Genomic DNA, 18,988 nt, shown 5'->3' with positions numbered 1-18,988 from the left:
ATGTGAATCCAATCACATGTATTGTGCTGCGATGTAGCAGGGACACCAAGCAAACTTTGCTTGCTCTACAAATGTCATGGGCAAATTTGCAGTGTAGCCTCAGTCTAAGAAGGACAACCTATTATGACTATGATATTGAGAAGAGACAATTCACAGTTTTGGGCTGCGCCTCCGAATTAAAGGTCCTTGATCCAACAATATAAAGAAGCTGTATTTTTTCCACATCACGTTTCAAGTCTTTCTCATGTGTAAAAAAAACAACTGTCACATGAAAGTTGTTTTTTACACTCGAGAGAGATGCCAGTCCGGCGTGCAAACACGTTGTGGCGTTAAAAAACCTCCTCTTTATATCCTTGGATCAAGGATCTTTATTTCGGTAGCACAGCCCAAAACCATGAATTGTCTCTTCTTTTCAAGCATCCTGGTGGCATTCATCAACCATTACAGGACTTGTGCCTCCACAACTCGCTCCGGCGAGCACATTACCTGGATCCACTGTATCTTTTTATAAAGGTATCACCCTGTGGCCTTGTGTGCTTTGGTTCCCTACAGTTTTTATCTATGATGATGATATTGGTATACAGTCTATGGCCAATAAAATCCTGTATTTACCTCTAGTGTTGAGCGAATTTGTTCAACAACATCAACAAATTTGTGCAACACTATTTACCACCCCATCTTTTAAAGAAGTTGTCCACTACTTTTACATTGATGCCCTAACCGTAGGACTTTAATTTTTTAAAATTTCTATGGAAGCAGGGTTGAAAAGCAATGTCTGACTTTCATTTGTTCATTTTCATAGATTTTTAATTTATTATTACTTTTGTCAGATTCAAGTTATTTCTGTGACCATTGTGGGTTTTTCTTTAATTAAATGAGGGGTACCAACAATTTTGACCACGTGTGTGTATATTAAGCTTCTGCAATAATACCAGTCATTTCACATTATAAAGAGCTTATAATGACAGAACCGCTTTAATACTGTGCAGACTTTTTTTTTCTGCAAAGCTTTCCCATATATTTAAATTCTCCTTGAGATCTTCAAAGTATCTTTTATTGTTAGCGGTGATGGATTTCTTACAACAGGCAGTTTGATTTATTGGAGCGCTAGATGTGAGCAACTGACCCAAACGTAGGACATGATTGAATAGTTCTGTGGTTATAATCATTTTGACCTTGTGTTTCTGCCATACTAAAATCATCTCCAGTCTTTTTGCTTTAGTTTCACAGGTTTTAGGATCAGCTAGAATAGTGAAAGTTTTACAGTGGTGGATAAACTTGTTTGTCGGTTCTTATAAGTGTCCTCCCTAAGAGACTTGAATAGTCATTTCAGCAAAAAATGACAGTTCAAACAAAGAACAGCACCCTGTAGGGGACATAGCCCAAATAAAAATACTACTTTGGGTCCAAATCCATTTCTGCTTTTGCCAAAAATTGTTCTTTATTCAAATAGGCCAATGAGGTGTTTATTGCTTGGCCACGCCAAGGTGCACTGAAGTGCGTCTTCCCAACTACTTGTTTTCCATCTACCTCCGCCCTTACCTACTACTGTAATGCCAGAGCTGTCAATCATGAAAGAGGGGGTGGACAGAGACAAGTGGCTGTGACAGTGCACTGAACTACTCGGTCACACCCAGGGTGCACTGTGAAGATTTCTGGTGAAAGAAGACATGGTTTGAACACTAAAGTACAATTTTTATTAGGGTTATGTCTTGTATATTGTTCTATGCTTGGATTGAACTGTCACACGGACACAGCAGGATTTAACTGGAACAGACACTTAGCTGAATCAGTTCTAGCAGCAAATCATAGCAGGTGTACAGCATAGTGGGGAGTCCATAACCATCCTGGCCAATCTCAGGTCAAGGCCACTTCCAACAAGGCATTTTTTCACTGCGCTAATAAATACTGAGCTGAACAGTGTCTAACATGCTGGCATCTGACCTCACTTTACATCCCCATGTGTCACCTGGCATGTAGACAACTTGCATTCCCCCCAGTTTCTAAGAGGCCAGTATATACAGCACCATATCTACCTGTTATTAAACATGTTAATCGTGCAGTGCCTGAAGTAAAGGGTATTTAACTGCACATACCATGGCGTAACAAAACACACCGGCCATTAGTTACTACACGTGGTCACAGATCAAGCCTACAATAGAAGGGGTTCAGCACTGAACAGTTATCCTTGGATCTCCCCCTTACAGCCTTAGTATTCTTATTTACCAAGATCGCAGAAAAATTAGCTTGGCCTTTTGTCATCGAGAAGTCAGAAGTTGTGAACGATGATGTTCTAGGTACAGAGACCCCAACTGGTAATAATGACAAGGCGGCTGTTGTACTTTTCTTAAAGAAGTCAGGAACTTCTTTTCGCATAATCCCTCCCAAATATGTATATAATATAGTGCAAGTGTATTACAAATTTACCAATCGCTCTAATCCCAGGTTACTGGCACTGCGCCGATGGTCTCCTGGCCCGTATGACCGCTCTCCTGGTTTGGTTCACGTTGTGTGGGACGGTGCTCCTTTCTCAATGTAAGTCCATGAGACACAGAACCAGGCTCTATAGACTTACATTGAGAAAGCGGCTGCTGCTCCACACATTATCCTCTGTGCGGCGGCTGGTATATTGTCAGGTCACGGGCCAGAGCGACCCTGGAAACCGGGGAAGAGGGTGATCAGGAAGTATGTTAATACACATACACACAATGACATAGATAGTTAGGACGGCTCTTCATCAACATTGTCGCAAGTTGCTGAAGAAGCAGTCCTCACTATCCATGAAAATAGATCCCAGCATGGCGTCTGATGTGGGACATGTTATACAGGTTCCTCATTTTATTACTTTTTATTGTTTGTATCATCACTGGTTCCTCCTAACCCAGATACTGAAATGTTCAGGAATGTCCTGACCCCATATCAATTTACTGATTAGTACAGAGGGTGACATAAGTCTGTGTAGTAAATAAAGCCTCGTTTGGTCTGGTGGTTGCTGAAGGTAGATTTTTTTTAATCTGCTTTAACTTGTTTAAAACAGAGTTAGGAAAGTTTCATGTCAGCAACCGAGATGGTCTGAAGTCTTGGCATTCATTGCTCAGACGTAGCCACAGATAAACTGCAGAGTCATTATTCCGGATATTAAATCTTTCCCTATCACAGAGCGTAGGGATAACTGTTTATATCTTTCTTTCATTAATTTCTTCTACTATGACAGCTCTGTATCTCTCATGTCTGTTGTTTCACCAGTCCCCTTTACTCTTGAGTTTGGCATAAAACATGGGATAAATTTGGTACGAACCAATACATACGATTAGTGTAAAAGAGAACACTACAGTGCCCATGTGTGGTGTCCCAATAATGCAAGGTCCTAATTTGGTTTATTCCAGTGAATGATGGAAGTAATGGAGGAGATCACAAGGGGGAAAGACGTCACCATGTTTCAGTTTTCAACTGATATTCGGAAGACAGACCTTTCCTTGAAAAAGTGTTTCCAAAATATGCAGTCAAATTAAACAATTGTGGTGATCAATGTGAACTAAAATGTACAGGCTGCATTGGTAAAGCCATCGTTCCCAAGAAAATGGTTTCGTCAACAGTTGTTCAAACTTCTGATCTCTGTGGTCACCAGTCAGTAGAATGGGTGAAAAATGCTGCAAAAATGCTGAAAGAATTGACATGCTCCAGATATACAGTGGGGAAAATAAGTATGTGGTACACTGCTGATTTTGCAAGTTTCCCCCCTACAAAGAAAGGAGAGGTCTGTAATTTTTATCGTAGGTACATTTTACTGTGAGAAGCAGAATCTTTAAAAAATACAGAAAATCACATAGTATGATTTTTAAATAAATTGCTTTTTATTGCATGAAATAAGTATTTGATCACCTACCAACCAGCAAGAATTCTGGCTCTCACAGACCTGTTAATTTTTCTTTTAAGAAGCCTTCCTACTCTGCACTCATTATCTGTATTAATTGTACCTGTTTTAACTCATTACCTGTATAAAAGACACCTGTCCACACACTCAATCACACTCCAACCTAGCACCATGGCCAAGACCAAAGAGCTGTAAGGACACCAGGGACAAAATTGTAGACCTGCACAAGGCTGGGATGGGCTACAGGACAATAGGCAAACAGTTTGGTGAGAAGGCAATCACTGTTGGCACAATTATTAGAAAATGGAAGAAAAACAAGATGACTGTCAATCTTCCTTGGTCTGGGGCTCAATGCAAGATTCACCTCGTGGGGTAAGGATGATTCTGAGAAAGGTCAGGAATCAGCCCAGAGCTACGTGGAAGAACCTGGTCAATGACCTGAAGAGAGCTTGGACCACAGTCTCAGACATTACTGTTAGTAACACACTACGTCTTCATGGATTAAAATCCTGCAGGGCATGCAAGGTCCCCCTGCTCACGCCAGCACCTGTCCAGGCCCGTTTGAAGTTCGCCAATGACCATCTGGATGATCCAGAGGAGACATGGGCGAAGGTCATGTGGTCAGATGAGACCAAAATAGAACTTAATAATATCAACTCCACTCGCCGTGTTTGGACGAAGAAGGATGAGTATGACCTCAAGAACACCTCCCAACCGTGAAGCATGGTGGGGGAAGCGTCATACTTTGGGTGTAATTTTCTGCAAAGGGGACAGGACAACCGCACCGTATTGAAGGGAGGATGGATGGGGTCGTGTATTATGAGATTTTGGACTCAATAAGAGCTTTGAAGATGGCTTGTAGCTGGGTCTTCCAGCATGACAATGACTCGAAAATACACAGCCAGGGCAACTAAGGAGTGGCTCGGTAAAAAGCATTTCAAAGTCCTGGAGTGGCCTAGTCAGTCTCCAAACCTGAAGCCAAAAGAAAATCTTTGAAGGGAGCTGAAACTCAATGTTGCCAGGCGACAGCCCCGAAACCTGAAAAATCTGGAGAAGATCTGTATGGAAGAGTGGACCAATAGCCCTGCTGTAGTGAGTGCAAACTTGGTCAAGAACTTCAGGAAACGTCTGACCTCTGTAATTGCAAACAAAGGTTTCTGTGCCAAATATTAAGTTCTGTTGTTCTATTCTATCAAATACATATTTCATGCAATAAAATGCTAATTAATTTTTTCAAGATTCCGTCTCTCGCAGTTCAAGTGTACCGACTATAAAAATTACAGACCTCTCCATTCTTTGTAGGTGGGAAAACTTGCAAAATCGTCAGTGTCTCAAATACTTATTTTCCCCACTGTAAAACTCCTTCAAATCTGCCAGGAAAAAATAAGCAACATGTGCACGATATTTCATAAATCTCATTCACTCTGCTGGGACAGTAAAAGGCTGCATTTTTCACAGAAAAATTGTGACGAGTGATAGTGTTATCCTCAAAATGTCTGCTGATGGAGGAGCGTGTCACCAGACCTGTCCATCTGCACCTCCAATTTGAAAAAACGGTTTCCCATGTGAAGTATTCCTCAGCTTGAGGAGGCTGGTGGACAGGTCTGGTCACACTCGTCTCCCTCCGCAGACCTTTTGAAAACGAGCGCTGTAGAATCTGTGATAAGATGGCCTTAACAAGTGCAGGAACAGGACCTGTAATTCTTGTATATTTGTAAGTATCACAAAATCATGTCCTCAACACATTTAGTACAATAAAGGTAAAGTAAAGCCAAACCATTTGAGGATACGTGCATACAGAGGAGGTCAAAAATATGTTTTTCAAGCAGAAACCATTTCAGTAATTCTCCTTTCTTGGGGAGTTTTTGATAGTTTTTTCTTTTATTTTAAGATTTTTTCTTAAAGTTCTTTGCAGCCTTTTAATTGGACCGTTTCCTACAGGATCCACTTTATTTTTTGAAGGCTTTATTTGCCATGTTAACAGAACATCCGGATTCACTTCTAAGAAGTCGCGTGCACTTTTCTTTAAAAAAAAATAAATAAAAATCCCAACAAAGTTTTTTTTTTTTTTTTTCAGAACATTTTGAAGAAGAAAAAAAAAAACTAAAAGAACAAACAACCCCCCCGCCCCCCTCTATATGAGCAGCAAAGTGGAATTCCCAAAGAAATGAATTGATGAATTAGGGTATGTGTGCACAATGATTATTTTTGAGTTTTTGGAGCGGAAACTCAGTAGAAATTCCACGTTTTTGAGGAGTTTTTGGGATTTGGATGGTTTCTGCTCAGTTTCTTCACAAAAACGTTTCAAAAAACAGTGTGCAAATACCATTTTGAAGTGTTCTCCAAGAATTTTGAAGCCAGTTTTAAGGATTTTAGAGTATTCGGTCATAAAACTGTGTGCACATAACCTTAGTGTATGTGCACATGTTGAATATTTTCTCCAGATTTTTTTGCACTAAAAACTTCTCTTGGCAGAAAAAACACAGCGTATCAGACTTGTGTTTTTTGATGCGGTTTTACTTGTGTTTTTTATACATTCGTTTGGATGAAAACCACTGAAAGAATTGACGTGCTGCAGATTTGGAAAAACGCTTTGGTTACCGTACTCAAGGGGAAAAAAATGTGCGTGAGATTTCAGGAATTCCATCTGTTTTGCTCAGACTGAAAAATACGTACTCTTTAATCTTTCGGAAAAGGGAAGCTTGTTCTTTGGAATAATGCACTTTTTTCTGTTAATGTTGCCATGTTGGCAGGGGAAGAACACAGAGGAGATTCATCCCAAAGATAAATTTGGCCTTATTTTGTCCCCTTTTTCCATAGAGCAGGGTCCTCAGTGACTTCCTATACAATGTACTTCCAGGTCCAAAATGATAGATTTGCTTCGTCATAACTGGCATTCAAGATGTCGCCTTGATTTCAGATCATAATTAGATTTTAAGCTGGTATTTAGTTTTACGAGTAGATGATATGACAAAGGTGTCCATGGTAAATGTCATTCTGCATCCCTTTGACTATATAATTAGCAGCAGATACACACGTTGGTTTTCTGTCGTCATCACTGAACACCCTGGACACTCGTCTATTATATTTGATCAATTATGTATACATTACATTTCCCTATTGTATTAATACTTATTTAATTGAATTTATTATTTTATTGCAGGTTTCAAGTGCCCAGTATGCTCGAAATTCATTCCTACAGATGAAATGGATTTGCACCTTGTGATGTGCTTAACGAAACCGAGGATAACATATAATGGTAAGTGCACCACAACAGAAATATACATGAATTCAAAAGAATATGTCACCAAGGAGCAGGTGGTCCCTTTCAGTGCCGCCCCCCTCCGAATTCCCATTTGGAGCACTGCTAAAATATGCAGCCTAAATGTTAGCTTGAGCATTATTGATTGTGTGGTTGAATCCATCACCTCTCGCTTTGTTGTTGGGGGAGGGTGGAAGTCCTCTGGCTTGTGTATTTTTTGGTCATCTGTTAAAAGCAATATTCTATACCCATCACTGACCTTTATCCATAGGACATGCCATAAATGTCTGATACATGTGGATCTTACCTCGGGAATCCACATCTACATCTAGGATAGACCTTCTTTCCACCTGGTCTACAGGATGCGAACAACCAAATAATCCTCCCTCGTAATCCTAACAATCTGGATAATACTTAGATGGTGCAGAAATATTTTAGTGTACACTTGGGTTCAGTTAAAAGATTGTGCCCTTGATCTGTGTCAATTATGATGTGCTGATGATGAGAGTCGTAACCTGCAGATAGTGACCCTAACACTTCTGATGTATAAACAATGTACGCTCTTCATTGATATTCTTAGTGGAATCTCTGAGGCTGTACAATCTATGAAATGTGTAATGGAGTGGAATAACTCACTAATTTTATAGCTGTGCTGCAATCCAGAGCGTGTAATCCTCATGGGTAAATGATCCAGCGCTTACTACTGTGCCAGCTATAGAAATATGTGCGGTATCCTACCAGAATGGCATGTCATTGGTCTGGATAATTATACCATTACTCCCAATCCTTCAGTCTATAGGGAAAACCCTAATCCACTCATTTAAATTCCTTCCACGGCGCTAGTGGTTCCTGCCAACATGTGCTGTCTATCCACGTGATGGCTGCAGGCAGTTGTCATCACAGTGGTCTCATGGATCGATAGATGGTTGGGAGCAGTGGTGCCAGAACAGCAGTGGTTTAAATGGAAAAATGAAGGTTCTGGATAGTGGATTTCCAAATTAATTCTTGTGGATTTGACGTGGATCCGCTTGAAAATCAACTTAACAAACAACTCAGTATGAACATACCCTTATGGTTGTGTTGCTCGGGGGTAGTTACTCGAACCCATGTGGCTGATTTCCACCGTTTTTGCAGTAGCAGCAAAGATCTTCATGAGAAAATCTCATGCAGCAACATGAGGCTTGCTGTTTTTCCTAGGGGCTGGTGGTATATATGACCGTGGTGGTTTCGGCCTGTGCACAGAATCTGCCGCTTCAGCCTACGACAAGGATTGTAATGGATCATTGCACTGATAATGTTCATTCCTACTCTGCTAATCTACTCACCTTTTAATTCTGACCTGACAACAAATCAGATTGTACATTATGGATGAATATGGAGATGTGTATTCTGTGATCTTAAGACTTCTGCGTCATTTCACCAGTGTCCTACACCAGTCCTGGTCCACAGTGCCTCTAGAGGCGTACATTTGTCACACACTTGTCACATCTTTGCCTTCCCGCGTGTTGAAAAAAACCAATCTATACCTGCAATAAGTAGACATAGAATTGATCTATAATTTAACCCTATTTTTCTGGAGTAAATTTTATTACACATGTCCAGTGCAGGATGTACTTGTGGCCAGGTGCCCACCTCTCTCACCACCTAAAAGTAGACAGAAGTGTAAACCACTTAAGTGTTGCAATTTTTTTTTTTTCCACAAATGACGTTTCTTATTATTTTCTTTATTTACAGAAGGGTTTTTTTGCGTAAAAAATAAATTAACACCCTCATATCCCAATGTGTTTCTTATATCTTTAGCTGTGGTAGGCAAAATAAGTGCCATTTTGAGATAACAAAGTGGTGCCACTGTGTCCAAGCTGTATAAGACTTACCATGGTATCTAGTGAAGAACTCATGATTTATCTAGTGAAGAACACATAATTGAAGTGATGGGAACACTTTGGACAGGTGGCATTCTCTAGGGCAGGGGTACACAACCTGTGGCCCGGTGGCTATTCTGTGCAGCCCCCAACCTTCTGGTCACAGAAAAGCTTGCCTGTATCTGGCTGTTGGCATGTAGTTTCCATAACAAAAAAGACAGTCACCTGTGTCCCACATACATTTTAATAGAACTGGGTCCCTTGACTCCTCTTTGTTACTCCAGAAAGATGAGTTTTACAGGTGGCCATCTTTGCTTGTGGTTCTATACATTGTAGTTTATGGCATTTAAAGCACCACTCCATCGTTTTTTTTTTCATCACTAGAGTGGTGCTTTTAACCGAAGCTCCCTGCCCATCTTATTATACTCACCCTCTTGTGATTTCACCTTTTTTCGGCATTGCTTCGGTCCTGCGGTGCCATCTTGTGAGTGCAGCTTCTGACTGGCCGGAAGTCAAAATTTACATCACAAGCTCTCGATGCAAATCTATGAGAGTGAGGGCAGAAGGAGGCTCTCATAGACTTGTATTGAGTTGTGACCTCCAGGTCACTCTAGAAAATACAGGAGCAGCCATCAGGTCACAAACTACTGGAGACTGACGGGAGCGGCGGTGATAACAGATGAAGACACTGGAAGGTGAGTATAAGGACATGGGGCAGGGGACTTGGATTTGAAGCACCACTCCAGCGGTAAAATAAGAAAAAGCGTTGGAGTGGTGCTTTAAGTTTACAATGGGGAGAGCTCCATTCATGCCTGGTCTTCCCCTCTCCTAAGTGCTAACTTGGGATAAAGGGAGCCCCTATTATTCCCATATGCCATATAGAGGAACCTGCACCTATTATCTATCAGACATTTATGGCATACAATTTTGATTTGCTGGAACTGTTTCAAATGTTATACCCTTATAAGTTTTACTGTGGCCCTTGGGAGTGATTCAACAATGTAGCCCTCAGACCAGAAAACTTTTGTGCACCCCTGCTGTAGGGCAACATGGTCGACTTAAAACGTACAAGTCTGTTCTCCTTCAATGTCTGTTTATTAAATGGACATAAAACATGACAGTTCCCGGGCATCTTTTCTTATGGCTTTGCATTGTACCGTTCCTGTTATTCCTCCTGCAGACATGAGTATGTCTACAACTGAGTGTTACCACTCTATTTCTGACCCTCTCTTAGGCTATGGTCACATGCAGCATTTTTTTTTTTGCTGCACTTTGTTTTTATGCAATTTAAAAATTGCTTTTTACAGTGCCAGCAAAAGCTATAAAATGTCAGAAATCTCATGCACTCTTGTTTTTTTTCCTGACTACATTTGAGAACTGCAGCGTTTTTTAAATCTGCGATATGTCAATTCTTTCTGCTTTTTTTGCAGTATTTTTTTTCACCCATAAAAAGTGAAAAAACGCTGCAACAATTTTTTTTTTTTTTGCGGCATCTTTGGTGAATAAAACTAACTTTATTAAACATATACTGTAGACAAAGGACACATTGTAATCCACACCCATAAAACCCTGCAAAAGGTCGCAGCAAAATGCCAAAAAACAGGCATTTTAAACACAACGTTTTTTCTACCAAAAGAACTGGCTTTGGCTGCAGAAAAAACACATCAAAAACGCTGCATGTGAACATAGCCTTACACTGTTTTATTAGTGTAATGACATGGAAAAGAAGTCTTTTTTTAGGATTATTTTAACATTTGTTTTATTAACAATTATTTATGATTGTCATATTTTTTTGTTATATTTCATATTTATAATTCTGATTGCATAGTAGATGACTACAATAAAAAGGTGCTGCTTTTCATTCACTTACACTTGCCAGTGTCTAGTTCTCTTTTAATATTGTACCTGTTGTGAAGAGCAAAGCCCCTTTCTATAACTCACTAAATTGTGATACCCTTCCCATAGTTTTAGATAAATGTGGTTGACCCTATGATTTTTTGATTGACAGTGATGAGCCTCCCACAAACCCTTCACAAAATATTTAAATCCCGTCCTCAGTGCCTTACCGCCAATACGGGGAAAATGATCAGCGTATGTAAGTGAGTGGAGCCATCCAATTATATGAAGGTTGGAAAACTGTTACGTTGGTGAATTGCATTTACAGCAATTGTCTTATATACAGTTTTCTTTCATTGCGAGTTCTCCGCATTTGCTGTGTAAAGGCGACATTTTTGTTGTATATGGCTCTGACACTATGGTGTTGAAAAACATGAAACCCATATAAGATGTCTTTTTGTGGTTATTTCAGTGTGGTAGTGGTGCAATGCATTTCCTTTATGGTCCTCTTCATACCACCCCAGCCTCAGACCTCCAGCAATTGTATTGTGCTGGACCTAAGCCACCACGGGATCCTGTGGCACAAGGTAGACAAGCAATATGGACATTAATATGTCCATGTGGTCTAACAAATGATAATTGTTCAGAAAGTTTTGATGCATCTTATTTATAAGAATTTTACTTTGGGACCTTCAGTATGATGAATGGTCATTACATCAATTTGAATATCATATTAAAACCACCAGTGTTTTCCTGTGCCCACAGCAGTCCCATTGCCTAATAATATAGTAGTTTGCAGCTGCTACACTTTTACCTTGTCATTCTGTTACGTAGCAGGGCAGGCAGGGATTAAAGGGAATCTGTCAGCAGGTTTTTACTATATAATCTGAGAGCAGTGTTTTGTAAGGGCTGAGACCCGATTCCAGCGATGTGTCACTTACTTGGGCTGCTTGCTGTCATTTTGATACAATTAGTGTTTTATCTGCTGCAGATGTCAAAGTTCTCTGAATGCTGAGCTCTGTATAAATCGGAAGTTAAAGAGAAACTGATGGTTACAGCTCCTTATGCCCGCCACCACTCCGCTCCCTCTCCTGTAGGGAAGCCTGTAGTCCGCAGAGAATGAATGAAGCGTGGTGCGGATGTGCGGCTTCTGCTTGATTCTGACAAGTTAATGTGGAGCCCCATTCTTGTGGTCAGTGGGGATCTCTGCAGTCGGACCCCACCTATCTGCAGCTTTTCACCTATGTGATGACGTTAAGGCTGCGTGCACACGATGCGTTTTTCATGCGTTTATGCTGCGGAATTTCCGCAGCGGAAACGCATCAAAAACACATGGTAATCCGCACCCCATGGTCCCCAATGGCATTCCGCAATGTCAATGCACATTCTGCGGATTTTTCCGCAGCGTTTCTGCAGCGCAAATAAATCCGCAGCATGTTCATTAATTTTGCGGAAGCGCCGCCATTGACTTGCATTGAGACGCATAGAATCCGTGTCTGTACATTTGTACAAGCGGATTATATGTGTCTCTATGTGCGGATGGTACCCAGTTCTGGAGGAGAGAAGACTCTCATCCAGACCTGGGTACCATTGTACCTGTAAAAAAAGAATAAAATAATAAATAAAGTTATACTCACCTGTCCGGCGGCCCCAGCAGCGCTTACCTTCCAGGACCTGAGATGATGTTGCGGTCAAGTGACCACAGCCTGTCTCGCGATGTGCCGGAAGAAGCCAGGACGAGCGCTGCAGCACACGCGGCGGGGGATCGGGGGTAAGTATAGCTTTATTTTTTTTTTTTTTTACGGTCACACTGTATAAATCCATGCCTTTTGCATGGATTTATACAGTGTGACCTAGTTGTCAAGGACTTTCCAAGTGATGCTATCGCCTGGAAAGTGCTTGTCAGTCCACATGCGGAAACACATGCGTTAACGCATGTGGATACGCATGTATTCCGCATGTATTCTGCAGGAAAAACGCATGCACAATCTGCATGCGTTTTTTCTGCCAGGGAGATGCAGAAATGCTGCAGAAATTTTCTGCTTCAATTCTGCATCGTGGGCACATAGCCTAAGGGTATGTGCCCACGATGCAGAAATGAAGCAGAAAATTTCTGCAGCATTTCTGCATGTTCTTGGCAGTCAAAAACGCTTGCGGATTTTACACGCGTTTTTGACGCGTTTTTACATGCGGATTTGACTTGCGTTTTTCAAGTTCATGGGGATCTCAAATCCGCATGCAGAAACACACAAATAATGGACATGCTGCAGATTTTTCCGCAAGGAAAATCCGCTTTGGAAAATTCCGCAGCATGGGCACAGAACATGCAGATTTTCCTTGGGGATCATGGGGCACGGATTACCAAGTGTTTTGCAAGCGTTTACGCTGTGGAAAATCCGCATCAAAAACGCTTGAAAAACGCATAGTGGGAACACAGCCTAAATGTTGGCAATCACCATTTAGAGCACTTAACCATAGCATGTATTGGCGTGTAAGTGAAAGCTTGAGTAACAATACAAACTTAATGTTTTGAGTCCAAGACGCGGGTGATGTCTCATCACTTACACTTGTGGATGACATGGTCCGATTCTCATTATTTTGATGTGCTTCACCTCTTTTAACCTGTGGCACAATCCAATAACAGGGCTGTGGGGAATATCACGTTTCCAGTAATTGCCTTGCAGACCGCATGCTGTTTTCTTTGAATGGCCTGCAGACACCGGTTGTCACATAACAGCCTGTGATCTGGCAGATCGGCAAGTGCCAGGGAGTTAGACATTACCGGCAGCCCCGGGCGGCGATCGCGTGGACACGCGGCAGCAACAGCTGATTTTTGGGGACATATGTGCTGCATGTGATTTCACTTTTGTATGTTTGGCTGAAAATATGAAGTTTATTAATAAATGTTTTTCTTGTACACAAGAGTGTTAGGTTTTTTTTTGCCCAGATTTTAGACGACTCACGATTTTTAACCAATTATTAATAAGCCGTGTGAATAATCATGGCTGATCATCTGACTGACAATTCTTGCAACAGATGGGGAGAACACTGCACCCTACCCGGCGATGAGCATTATTGTTGCCTAGCAACGGCTCTCACGCTAGCACCTACGAGGCAGCCGGCCTAGACTATCCGTCACTATGAGCCTAGCCTTGGTAGTGATCATCTGTACAGAGACATGAATGATAAAGATCATGTCAGTCAGTGTTATCATTCATCCTTATATACATTTAACACTGGAAATTTTTATAAAAGAAATTTGTTTCACATTACTAGGGGATGGAAACTATGCAGTACGTCCTTGTATGGCCAGAGTCGTACCAGAGCATTACCGTATATTGAGTGTTCCCCTTTACATTGGTATATATCCCCCATCTCACACTTATTACAGAGCTCTGCAGATTTGTGCTCCGATTCTTGCTATACTCATGCCAACATTTAGTATTTGATCTTTAACGTGTACCTTTTGTAAAATATTACTTTGCAGTGCTCTAGATCCCCATGAAAGCTCAGCTATGTACCAGTTATCATTGCCCATTGTGCTCCAATACCGTGACCCCATCGCCCATTCACTGTCACATTTATCATTCGCTGCCCGTCACACTGCAACGGGGCTGTCTGTGGGACTGTGCAGATGCACAGGACTTCATTAGCTAGGAAATGTCCTCTTCCTGAGCAGGGCGAAAGTAACAAGACGAAAACAATTAAAATAATAAGTATTAAAAGTAATGAGACACAAGAAGAGACCCCACCTATGAGCACCCCACGTAAGTGTAATTTATGATATATCGGTGCTCCAACCTTATAAATAGCAAACTGAATAGTTGTGTTCAGAAATAACAGCAGTGACTAATATTGCCTCTCTAATAATGGTCATGTCTAAAACTATGGTGATAAGAACAGCTGGTCCGAGTGATTTATAGGAGTTATTAAAATTACCATGTTAATGAGTGTAGTAGAATGATAAACAGCCTCCTTTTTTTTCTCCTATAATAATGAGCACTACAGTACTCTGTGTGTGTATGTGTGTTAGCATTTTATTTACTTGCGGCTGTTTTCACAACTACTTCCATTTACCATTACCTTTCTCCCCCAGCAGGAGGAGTTGTCAGAGCGGTGCTGGTAGTGAGGGAAATTCAGCACACAGAGATCATACACACACCGGGAACGCCATCGCGCGGACATCATACACACACGGGGCGCGGCATCGCACGGACATCATACACACACCGGGAACGCCATCACAAGGACATCATACACACACGGGGCACACCATCGCATGGACATCATACACACACGGGGCACACCATCCCACAGACATCATACATATACCGGGCACGCCATCCCACGGACATCATACGAACACACCGGGCACGCCATCCTGCGGACATCATACGCACACACCGGGCACGCCATCCTGCGGACATCATACGCACACACCGGGCACGCCATCCCACGGACATCATACGCACAGCCATGTTGGTACCTGGGCTGAGCCCTCAAATCGGGACCGTCCCGCAGAATACGGGACAGTTGCGAGCTATGCCTATGTGATGTATATACAACACTCTTCAGTTCCAGGATCAAGGATTCACATGGTGCAGTTCTTGTTCTTCCTAGTCTATAAAAAGTACCTATCACAAAAAAATCCCACTTTTTGTTTTAATATATTACAGGTAAAAAAAATAAATGTAAATACAAGTAATTAAAAAAAAAAAAAAAATATATATATATATATATATATATATATATATATATATATATATATATATATATATATATATATATATATATATATATATATATATATATATATATATATATATATATATATATAAAATCATTACATATTATATTATATACCTGTATTTATCATCTCTGCCATGTCTTATTTTGCCCATTTTGGTTCTGTTTTTAAAATCCCGTATCTTCATTTTTAAACATGCTGTTTTTCAGACAGAACATATTTTCTCATTTAGTGCTCTTCAACTCAGTTCTTTATAGGTTTACATTATTGTTCTGCGTTTGTGCCTGTTATCATAGATGCCATCTTCACTATTTCAGTGTCAGCATTTCTTTATACACTTGTTATTATAGATATTATTGTTTCTATTTTGACTATTTGACTACGACTCATGTATGGGGATCTGTATACAAAGTATGGAGTATGGAACACAGACTTTGTACTTTAGTGTTCCCTTCTTGTTTAATCTGTTTTTTCACTAATCCATTGCTACAAATCGGTGTACGTGTGTATATGTATATGTATATATATATATATATATATGTGTGTGTGTGTGTGTGTATGTATATATATATATATATATATATATATATATATATATATATATATATATATATATCTCAGACTGTTTACCTTTTTTTAAAGGCTGATGAGGAAAAAATGGATAAAACACAAAGGCAATGCGGATAACGCAGAAAAATGCTTTGTTTTCCATGGCTATAAGAATAGATACCGAAGACTCCATTCACACAACTGTAGTATGGCTTTATGCAGGATCTGTATATTTACACCCAAAAACTAAACTGGATCCTCATGTATTTTGGAAAGCTATTTTCACAACTATATATAGTTAGGTCCAGAAATATTTGGACAGTGACCAAATTTTTGATTTCAGCTCTGCAGGCCACTAATTTTTTTTATTTAAAATGAAACAACGGAGATGCAAATGAATTGTAAACTTTCAGGTTTAATAAAAGGGGTTGAACAGAAAATATCTTGTGAAACGTGTAGGAATTGCATCCGCTATTAAAGACCAAGAATATTCACTAAAACCCATGCTAGTCGATTGTAGTGAATATTCATCGTCTTTAATAGCGTGCACACAGACCGCCGGCTGCAGCAGGAGCCGCGCTGCGGGTACAGTGTGCACGCTATTAAGAAAAATGAATATTCATTGCTCTCCACCCCCATGGGCGTGGGGAGCAGTGAATATTCATTTTCTTTAGCAGCGGGTACAGCATTGGCTGCAGCAGGCGGCTGCTGCCTCCTGTGACCCCACTTATCCCCCGCTGCAACTCCCACCACACCCTCACCACCCATAGTCATAGATATAGAGTACGGGGCACAGTTCGAACTATGAGACGCACCCCCCACTTTCCAAAATTTTGGAGCAAAAAAGTGCGTCTTATAGAAAAATACGGTAACTTTACCATGAATAAAATGTTCATTTTTAATACTTTGTGGAGAATCCTTTGCAGGCAATGACTGCCTGAAGTCTGGAAGCCATGGACGTCACCAAACACTATGTTTCCTACTTTGTGATGCTTTGCCGGCCTTTACTGCAGTGACTTCAGTTGTTGCTTGTTTGTGGGTCTTTCTGCCTTATGTTTTGTCTTAAGCATGGGAAATGTTGCTCAATGAGGTTAAGATCTGATGATTAACTCGGCCATTACAGAATATTCCACTTCTTTGCCTTAGACTTCTCTTTAGCTTTCGCAGTATGTTTTGGGTCATTGTCCATCTGTGAAGCACCTTCCAGTTAACTTTGATGCATTTGGTTGAAATTGAGCAGAAAGTTTAGCCCTGTACACTGCAGAATTCATCCGGCTGCTTCTGTCTTCAGTCTCATCATCCATAAACACCAGTGACCCAGTGCCATTAGGAGCCATGCATGCCCATGCCATCACACTGCCTCCACCATGTTTTACAGAGGATGCGGTGAGCTTTGGATCATGAGCTGTTCCAAGCCTTCTCCATTCTTTGGTTCTTCCCATCATTCTGGTACAGGTTGATCTTAGTTTCATCTGTTCAGAGAATGCTTTTCGAGAACTGGGCTGCTCCTTTCGATGTTTTTTGGCAACGTCTAATCTGGACTTTCTATTTTTAAGGCTGATTAATAGTTTTACCTTGTGGTGAATCCTCTGTATTTGTCTCATGAAGTCTTCTCTTTATGGTAGTGAAACACCTACTTCCTGGAGAACGTTCTTCACTTGGGTGGATGTTGTGAAGGGGTTTTTCTTCACCATGGAAAGGATTCTACGATCATCCATCACTGTTGTCTTGCATGGACGTCCAGGCCTTTTTGGGTTCCCACGTTCACCAGACCGCTGCTTTTTTTTTTTTCTTCCGGAATGTACTAAACTATTGTTTTGGCCACTCTAAACATTTCTGCTATCTCTCTGATGGCTTTTTTCTTTTTTTGTAAGCCTGATGACCGCATGTTGTGGGTTCATAGCAACAGTTTCCAAATGGAAATGCCACACCTGGAATCGGCTCCAGACCTTTTACCTGCTTAATTGATGATGGATTAATGAGGGAACAGCTCATGCAGCACATTAGAGCTTTTAAAATAATTGTCCAATTACTTTTGGTTCCTTGAAAAAGAAGCTATATTTCCTAAACCCTTACTCCTGTCAGGATTTTTATATCCTCAAATTAAAGCTGGGAGTCTGCACTTTTAGCCCATATTGTATAACTGTATCTTGAATATGTTTTGGTAAACTGCTAAAATGCCAAAACTTGTCACTATGCAAATATTTCTGGACCTAATCGTATACCCTACAATGCAGTTTACAATCCTAGTTTGTATTAAGTAAATCTTGTGTCTAGCGACATCTAGTGGAAAATTGGAGCATTTACCACGCAGAGCACAATGCTGAAAGTTTACATAAATTTTTAGTTGAGAGGAACTTTATTATTCTGGTTCCTTCCAGTATGTTGCACTCGGGACTGCCGTGATCTGATGCAGGAAAAACTAAACGTTCCAGTGCTTTTAATGGGGTAGCCCTATAGTGTTGGGGCATTGTCCAATGACAACAAGCAGAATTGTGAATGTACAATAGCACTGTTATCGATCTTAAAAAGTGATGACATATCTAATATGCAACTTTCTCTTAAGTTAAGCAATGTAATGATTTTTTATGGGGAGAAATATAGATTTATTATTTGCTGTGTAAGATGGTGTTCACAGATTAGCATACCCTTAAACAGAGTCTGCCAGGAGCCTTTATTTTGCTAAAATTACAGATGGTCATATAGCGCATATGTTTTTCCCACCTCCATCAATTTATTTTTTTTTTTAGAGTGGATCACTCATCAATGAAGACCAAAGGTGTAATATAATGTTCTTAATAAAAGTTATACATACAAAAATAGGATTTTTAAAAGAGGATCAAGTGAGTAGGACCACA

General features: G+C 40.5%; 1 protein-coding gene across 2 annotated transcripts in view; it reads left to right on the top strand.

Moving 5' to 3' along the window:
* The window catches only part of ZNRF2 (zinc and ring finger 2), a 99,825-nt gene that overhangs the window by 69,024 nt on the left and 11,813 nt on the right, over nucleotides 1-18,988 (top strand). For both annotated transcript variants that reach the window (XM_073678063.1, XM_073678062.1), the window contains exon 2: nucleotides 7,038-7,133. In XM_073678063.1, coding sequence (XP_073534164.1) covers nucleotides 7,038-7,133 — 96 coding nt within the window. The remainder of the gene's footprint in view (nucleotides 1-7,037; nucleotides 7,134-18,988) is intronic.

The sequence above is a fragment of the Phyllobates terribilis genome, unplaced genomic scaffold (assembly GCF_046119375.1).
Source record: "Phyllobates terribilis strain yellow unplaced genomic scaffold, ASM4611937v1 Scaffold_4__5_contigs__length_816908805, whole genome shotgun sequence".
NCBI lineage: Eukaryota > Metazoa > Chordata > Amphibia > Anura > Dendrobatidae > Phyllobates > Phyllobates terribilis.
This window is presented reverse-complemented; position numbering and strand designations above follow the sequence as displayed.